Source organism: Rhinatrema bivittatum, chromosome 10 (genome assembly GCF_901001135.1).
Source record: "Rhinatrema bivittatum chromosome 10, aRhiBiv1.1, whole genome shotgun sequence".
Lineage (NCBI taxonomy): Eukaryota > Metazoa > Chordata > Amphibia > Gymnophiona > Rhinatrematidae > Rhinatrema > Rhinatrema bivittatum.
Window position 1 is genome coordinate 62,142,768 of NC_042624.1, and position 8,759 is coordinate 62,151,526.

The 8,759-nt window shown below is 46.6% G+C and overlaps 1 protein-coding gene across 4 annotated transcripts in view; it reads right to left on the minus strand.

Annotated features, from left to right (window-relative positions):
• The window catches only part of STX6 (syntaxin 6), a 176,168-nt gene extending 174,783 nt beyond the window's left edge, over positions 1 to 1,385 (minus strand). The window contains exon 1 of one of the 4 annotated variants that reach the window (XM_029617757.1): positions 1,181 to 1,385. In XM_029617757.1, coding sequence (XP_029473617.1) covers positions 1,181 to 1,209 — 29 coding nt within the window. In that variant the 5' untranslated portion in view covers positions 1,210 to 1,385. The remainder of the gene's footprint in view (positions 1 to 1,180) is intronic. The other 3 variants (XM_029617760.1, XM_029617759.1, XM_029617758.1) reach the window with 3 other exon arrangements.
• Between the last annotated feature and the right edge of the window lie 7,374 nt (positions 1,386 to 8,759).

An 8,759-nucleotide genomic window follows, 5' to 3' on the forward strand; every position in this document is an offset into this window, starting at 1 on the left:
CAGCTGGGTATACTACCCACTTAAGAGCTCACAAGTTTCCCAAAAGAAGTGGCTTCTGTTACCTAGGTTTGAATTCCAGAAGTCTGTAAGGATACGAAGGACATAAAAATCAATTTGGAGCAGACGTTAAAACATCTGCATGAATGCTTTCTGTGGGAGCTAAAGTGAAAACTGCATTCCCTTTATGCTCTTGAAACAATATTACAGATTAATAACAGGGCCTAAAAGAATACATGGGAAAAATGCTTAATGTGTCTGGCCTTGGGTGTCTGGAAAATTGACAAACAAATGAAACTTTGTTAAACATGTCACTCCCTGATTACTTTTGCTCATGACCTCTATAGAAACACTGTTTTCTCAGTTCATATCCTTCCTCACTCATCTCTCCCCTAAGGATGGGCAGACTAGATGGGCCATATGGTCTTTTTCTGCAGTCATGTTTCTTTGTAAACATTACAATAATTGCTTTTCACAGCAAGTTTTTCAGAATCAAAATTCGAAATATCCTGTTTTCCCAACGTCAGCCATTTCCTACCCTCCAACCTTTATAATGATCTCTGCTAAACTTTACCTCACCTTGATGCATAAAAGTTTCAATGACAATGATCAATACTAAAACGGAAAAAAATTAACATACAAAACATTAATATAGGAATTTCCAAACAATCACCAAGGAAGTTAATAATAAACCTATCGCACTACCTGCAAAAAAAATAAAAAGGGCAGATACAAATTTGTAATCCACAATTCAATTTGCAACTGTATGGAATTGCAATTTTAAAGATGTATAAAAACTGAGAACTCTCTCAAATATCAATGAAGTAATCTTGAGAAAGCTACAGTTAGCATTCCCTATAGTCTTGATCACTGATACCTTCAAGGCACTAAAAAAAATGCCTATTTTTTTATTTGTAAAGTTATAATCTGTAAAACATACATTAAACAAAAAAAGCTGGTATAGTTCAGTACGTTGTGCACACTGTCTTATTGTCTCAATGATGGAGATGTATTTCTCTCCACTTTTTCCTGCTCAGAGTGCTAGGAAAATTAAAGTTATAAAACAATCAACCGATTGCCCCCTTCTTAATATCTCATCTTGGTGGCCCTCCTCGCCTACAGTTCAAACGTAGGACAACTCTGTTCCAGAGTTTGCATAAGCAATACCCTTCGCAGTACTCACCCCTTCACCACAAAGAACGGATCCTCCATGGCCGAGCGATACCTGCGTCCTGTAACTAAAGCAGGCGCCGCACAGCGCGGCGCTAGGCTCGCAGCTCTCTATTCACCCTCAGCACAGACACCAGAGACTGAGGGCAGGCGCATGGCACCCAATGCACCAATCAGTGTGCGCCGGCAGGTAGTGCTTCTCCCACGTGACTTACGACGAGCTCCGACAATGCGGAAGCTACGGGCAAGCTTGAGAGCGGAAATGAAGTGAATTGAGTGCGCATGCGTGCCGCAGTGAGCGCTGGGTGCGTGATTAGCAAGAGGAGACGGGGAAGGGGGGCGAGGTTGAAATTTGATTCGGGACCTAGGGAAGAGTCGGGCTGAGCTCCGATTTGGAGAATTGTTTTCTTACTCCACTGTTAAAAATAACTGCTGATTTTTTTTCTCTCCTTCTATTTGCCTTGAATTCATTTTTTGAGTTTCCAGTAGTTCAGTGTTCCAGTCACACCCTTCCCCTCAGAAGGAGCATTTAAGGCTGCACTTGAAGGCAGAGCCAAGAGAACGCTTCCCCCTCCCCTAACCTCTTACCAAGGAAAAAAGGTTTTGCCTTTTATTATTTAATTTTTGCTTCCCCTCAGCCTGAAAGGAAGAGGGTTTACCCCACCCTCTCCTTTTCTGACAACGAAAGGTGGAGGGGGTGCCTCACTGGGGCACCCCCTCCACCTTCCCTGCATCCACCACTGACCGAAGCAATGACTAGACCCATAGAGATCGTGGGCAGGGAAGACGGGCCCCAGGGCCTTGGGATGGCTTTGAGGTCACTAATTCAAGTCCCCCAGTGGGCATGGAAAACAGGCCCACTGGGAGGGACAGTAGGGAGACCCGAGAGAGAGGGACAGGTAGCGGTTATTATGCATCCCCTTGGAGAAGGAGCTCCACCCCACTCCAGATGAGAACCCACATTGCTCTCTTCCACTGGAGGAGAGTCTGGCCCAGCAAGAGATGGGTTGGCCTCCACCAGAGGAAGAGGTGCCCCCCCTTTCCCCCAGAAAACACCATATCACCTCCACTCAGTGCTAGAGCAAATCCACTTGTCCATCAGGCCTGCCTTCCTGGAGCAGGACCTGATGGACATGCTTCAGTCGTGAGCTTGAAGAAAGAGAGATTCTGGAGGACCCGACTTGCCCAGCTACATGCCCAACCCTTACTCCCTTGCCCCTCCCATCATCCCTTATTTTGTTTTTTGCTTCTCTCCTCAAACTTAGCCCCTTGTGGCCACAACTGGGTCAGAGAGAGGAGAGGCCCCTAAGGAGAAGTGCTCTCTCGGTCTTGGAGAGCCGTCTCCCAGGGGACAATCCAGGTTCCCGATACCAAGGTCTCAGGAAACGAGGAGACAGGAGATAGGGAATGAGCATGTGGCGAGGAAAGAGGGCTGAGGGCTGGTGGCTGTGAGTGCAGGTTAAAATGTGCGTGTTGGGCGCATATTTTTTTTTTTAATTGGGGAAGAATAGCTAATAGCTTCATAAACATGCATTTGCATGTGATGATTGCTATTACCTTCATGGGGGGTTGGATGCATGTCTTGGACGCGCTAATACCCTTACAGTGTAAGGAGTTGTGAACATGCGTCCAACCACGGGTTAAACAGTGGAGGCCCGTTAGAAAGGGAGTCATCCATACCCTTCAGTCCCTCCCACCTGGAGATTTTGATTGGACGATTCAGTGCTATTTAGCCCAGTCATTTTAAAACTCATGGGGTTCAGTTAGAGGGAGCAGCTGCAGACACAGCATGTATTTTTTCCTTGGTAGGGCCTCCCTGCCTCGCCCAAAGGAGTTTTCTTTTAGAAGTCACCTCACTGTGCACTCCCTGTCTCAGGGTCCTTCTTATCATTTACAGAGAGATAGACTTTTAAAGCTTGATATCCCTTTGGAGCAAGGGGCTCTCTACAGGAGACCAAGGACCTGTGAGACTACTCACTAGCAGGCCGATACAGTAAAAAACGCCCTCCCAGTGCGCGCAAAGGACACTCTCCTGTGCACGCGATACAGTAAACAAAATTTATTTAAATTAGGCCCAGCGGTAAAAAGAGGCGCTAGGGACACTAGCGTGTCCCTAGCACCTCTTTTCGGACAGGAGCAGCGGCTGTCAGCGGGTTTGACAGCCGACGCTCAATTTTGCCGGCGTCGGTTCTCAAGCCCGCTGACAGCCACGGGTTCGGAAACTGGATGCCGGCAAAATTGAGCATCTGGTTTTCAACCCGCGAGCCGTGGGCCTATTTCAAATTTTTTTTTTTTAAACTTTCGGGACCTCCGACTTAATATCACCATGATATTAAGTCGGAGGGTGTACAGAAAAGCAGTTTTTACTGCTTTTCTGTACACATTCCCTGTGCCAATAGAAATTAGCGCCTACCTTTGGGTAGGCGCTAATTTCTGAAAGTAAAATGTGCGGCTTGGCTGCACATTTTACTTACTGAATCGCGCGGGAATAACTAATAGGGCCATCAACATGCATTTGCATGTTGCGGGTGCTATTAGGTTCGGTGGGGGGTTGGACGAGCGTTTTGGACGCACTATTACCCCTTACTGAATAAGGGGTAAAGCTAGCGCATCGAAAACGCGCGTCCAAATACTGATTAACAGTGCGCTCCGTCGGCCTGTAGGTAGGCAAGTACCAGTGTTGGATCCTGCTATGAGAAATAGTGAGGTCAGAGAAACTGTTCAGCTTAAGATTTGAAGTATATTTTGGAACTACAGAGTAGTGGGGAGGTTTTTGGATCCACCTTCCCCACTGGGATTTCAGTGCAGGAATAATAGCTTGGTCCCTGGATTTTTCCACCAGGGAAATCACTTGCAGTACTACAAGCAAAGGAAAATGAACAACTGAATCAAAGGAAGGAAGAGCAAGAGAAGGAAATCCCATCCGGATTTCCACCTTTGGAATCAGGACAGCCAGGGTGCCCACATGAAAGAGGATCTCTAAAGGTAGGAGTTTTGCAAAGCAAAGGGGACTCTTCCATTAGGATTCCCACAGCACAGCCGCTGGGAGAGTAGTGCATTTAAAATCACCAGAGGTCTGTAATAAGGACACCTACCTACGCAGCAAAACCCTGTAACTACAGTCAGATTTATTTATTTATTTATTTATTTATTTATTAACTTTTATTTACCGACATTCGTGAAGCACATCATGCCGGTTTACAAAGAACTCAGGCGGGAAATACAATGAAACAATATAACAATAACACATTAATAACAGAACCAAAAATCTGAATACAACGAGAACCAAAGGATCAATGATAACGGGGGGAGGAAGGGGGAGGGAGCAATGGAGGAGGATAGGCAGGGGGCAGGTTATGGGGAGGGAGGGAGGGTATTCACTAGGATATAGTTTATTTAAGGGGAAACTGGAGGTGCAAAAGAGAGAGAGGTGTACTCGGGGAGATGATAACGGCCAGGAGGCCCAAGGATCTAGGGATGGCTAGGGGGGGGGGAGAGGGGGTGGGGATGGGTCGGGCGAAGGGGGGGTAGGGGTAAGTGACAAGGGCAGGGGGGGCTGGGAGGTGTGGGAGTGGGTGGAGAAAAGTCGGGCGGGTGGATCTGGGGGAGAAATTAAGTTTGGTTAGAGTCAGGGTAGGCCTGTCGGAAAAGCCATGTCTTGACTCCTTTCTTGAACATGTGGAGGGATGTCTCTTGGCGTAGGAAGGTGGGGAGGGAGTTCCAGAGGGTGGGGCCGGCGACGGAGAAAGCTCTTCCTCTGGTATAAGTTGAATGTGCTGATTTGAGGGACGGGGTGTAGAGAATGCCTGTCTGGGATGTTCTTGTAGGGCGGTCAGAAGTGCGGAAACGTGGCATTTCATCGAGCCAGGTGTGATTGTATTTATGTAGGGAGTTGTGAAGGATGGTGAGAGTTTTGTATTGTGAGCGGAAGGAAATGGGCAGCCAATGTAGGTCTTTTAGTATGGGGGTGATGTGGTCCCTTTTACGCGTACCGGTTATGATTCTCGCCATGGAATTTTGAAGAATCTGAAGGGGTTTGATGGTGGTGGCTGGGAGTCCTAGTAGCAGGGAGTTACAATAATCTAGTTTCGTGAGCATAGTGGTCTGTATGACTGTGCGGAAATCGTGTGTGTGGAGGAGGGGTTTGAGTTTTTTTAGGATGTTTAGCTTATAGAAACCTCCCTTTAGGAGAGCTTTGATGTGGGGTTTAAAATTTAGGTGCTGATCTATGAAGACGCCTAGGTCTCTTACAGACTGGGGCTGAGAGAGGGCTGTGGTTGTATTCTGGGGAGTGTTTTGTCGCGTGGGGAGGGTGAAACGTTCAGGCTGGTTAGAGATAACGATTAATTCTGTTTTTGAAGTACTAAGAGCTAGGTGGAGCTCAGATAGCAAGGCGCTTATGGTGGTAAGGCAGGATTCCCAGCGCTGCAATGGTTCGCTTATGGACCCTTGAAACGGGATGAAGATCTGCACGTCATCCGCATATAGGAAGAATTTAAGGCCTAGGTCGGAGAGGAGGTGGCATAGGGGTAGGAGATAAATATTAAAGAGGGTGGAGGATAGGGATGAGCCTTGGGGGACACCTTGCGTGATAGGTATGCGTGAGGATTCGTGCTTGTCGATTTTTACTAGGTATTCTCTGTGTGTTAGGTAGGAAGAGAGCCATGAGAGGGCTGTGCCGGCGATACCTATTTCTGCTAGGCGGGTCATTAGTATTTGATGGTTGACTGTATCATAGGCAGCTGAGATGTCTAGTAGGGCGAGTATGTACGAGTTTCCATGGTCCATACCTTTAAGTATGGTGTCTGTCATGGCCAGTAGTAAGGTTTCGGTGCTACGGGCTTTACGGAAACCGAACTGTAGGGGGTGGAGGACGTTGTGGTCTTCTAGAAAGTCAGTCAGTTGTTTGTTGATTACCCTTTCTAGGACTTTGGATAAGAAAGGGAGATTGGAAATCGGGCGGTAGTTGGCAGGGTCTGTGGGGTCGAGGGTAGGTTTCTTAAGGAGGGGCTTGACTATGGCCAGTTTTAGAGGGTCTGGGACGCTGCCTGTGGTGATGGAGCAGTTGATTAAGTCTTTAATAGGTTTGGTGATGGTGGGGGTAATGGAGAGGAGGGTTTTAGAGGGAATGGTGTCTGAGGAGTGTGTGGCAGGTTTCATCTTTTTTAGGATGGCTTCTACTTCCATGTTGGTAGTGAGGTCAAATGTTGTAAGTGTAATCTTTTTGTCATTGGGAAGGGGGGCGAGGGGGGTGGTGTTGTCAGGGAAGCGAAGTAGAATGTTGTCGATTTTGTTCTTGAAGTAGAGAGCTAATTCTTCGCATCTTTTGTTGGAGATAGTTTCATTGATAATGGGTGTGTTAGAGTTGGTGAGTTCAGAGACATATGTGAATAAAGCGTTCGCATTAAATTGGTAGTCATGGATTTTTGCCGCGTGGAAATCACGTTTGGCTTGGGTAATCGCGTGACGGTATGTGTGCAAGGTGTTGTTGTAAGTAGCTTTAAGAGTGGTGGATGGTTGTTTGCGCCAGGCGCGTTCTTTAGCTCTTAGTTCTTGTTTAATTGTTTTTAACTTGGTGGAGAACCATGGTTTTCTTTTCTCAAATTGTACTAGGGGTATTTCTTTGTGGATGATGGGGCATAATTCGTTGGCTATGGTTGTTGTAAGATTGTTCCAGGAGTGGAGTGCACTGTCTGGGTTGGAGAGATCGATGTTATTAGTTATTTTGTCGAAAGCTAGGGTGAGCTCTTCCGTACTACAGTGTTTACGGAAGGAGATAGTTTTACGATGTTTTTGTGTGGTAGGTGTGGGGACTTTGGTTTCAAAGGTAGCATTAATGAGGAAATGGTCGGACCATGGTATCGGAGTGATTACAGGGGGGGTGGTAATGGTTATTTTGGAATTCACAAAGATTAGGTCGAGTGTGTGGCCCGCCTTGTGTGTGGGTTCGGTGATGATTTGTTTGAAACCCAGGGCTTTGAGGGTGTCCAGTAGAATCTCGCAGGCGGAGGTGGCAGGGTGGGCATCCACATGGAGATTGAAATCCCCTAGTATAATGGTAGGCAGGTCTGTTTTGATGTTGACAGTGAAATATTCAGTAATAGGTGAGGGATCTTGTTCAATTAGGCCCGGGGGGGCGTAGACTAGGCAGATTTGCAGGGAATTGGATGTAAATAGAGCAATTTCTAGTTTGGGCGGGGGTTGAGTGGTTTGGAGTTTGAGGCTAAGTCTTTTTTTGGCTGCCAAGAGTAAGCCCCCACCTCTCTTTTTAGGTCTTGGGATGGAGAGGAGGTCGTATGTCTTTGTTGGGAGCTGGTTTAGGAAAACCTGGTCAGTGTACACTTCATTTTGGACAATGGACTTTAATTTGACTTTAAGCATCAGTAAACTTTATTTTAAAGCTAGTCCTGTCTAATTATTGCTACAGCCTCACACCGCATGAGAAGCACTTGAATTGCAGTACACACAGTGGCGACTTCTTTTTTATCATCTACTCCATAAGCGAGAGCTTCCCCACATAAAAAGGGTTTCCCTGAGGGATTAAGAGTCAGCGTGAGAGTGAGTGGTTGGCCGGAGCAGCCCCAGCAGATATAAATAAGATTGTGTGCCCTTGGGACTTAAAAAACCCCTGAGGGTTACATAAGCATGAGCAGATGATGGCTGCATTTTTTATATTCTCTGCGGTGAAGGTGTCTCAGAGCCATTGTCTTTTCTCCCTTAGCGCAGCTGACACACTTCTGTTTCTCTGTAACAAAGACCAGCAGCCTCTCAAAAAGGGGCAGAAAGAGTGAATGGCACCATAGAAGTGACCACTCTTTGATATATGGCACAATTATTTTACATGACTGATGTCAGTGACCCCTATCCAGAGCTGGGAAAGCAGGGAATGAGAAATGTTTCCTGTCATATAGGTCACACTCCCTGCATGTGTAATGGAGATGGTACAGCTTGTCCCAGGATGCTAGCAAGAGACATCTATAAAAGCTGTGTTCCTTGTACAATTATGTGTAACCCCTGTTCTGTGGAAGCAGAAATACGCAATAAGCAGCCTAATGTCCAAAATTAGTATTTATTGTGTAGAATCAAATTATGCAATAGGCCCGACTCCAGCCGAGTTTCGCCCTCTTTCAATAGGGCTGCATCAGGGGAACATTTAGATACTGATTCGGTGTATAGCAACACTTTCTGCAGGTGAAATATTCAGAATGACAGTGGTGCAAATCGCTGCGATCTTTTCAGAGAGCATTGAAATGCCGGCATCGGCATGGGCATTTGAAAACTGGCTCCGTGTGCAACAATACTTTCGGCAGGTAAAGTATTGAGGATCTCAGTAAAACAAATCGCTGCGATCTCTTCAAAAAACATTTAGACGCCGGCACCGGCGTACTACTTCTGGTCAGCTCTTGGGTACGGGGGCACAGAGGGAGGGCCATGGACCATGAAAGGTCCCATGACCTCACGGAGTTCCTGCACGGAGAGAAACAAAATCTTACAGCATAAGAATTGTCATTCTGAATCAGACCAAGGGTCCATCAAGCCCAGTATCCTGTATCCAACAGTGGCCAATCCAGGTCACAAGTACCTGGCATGTA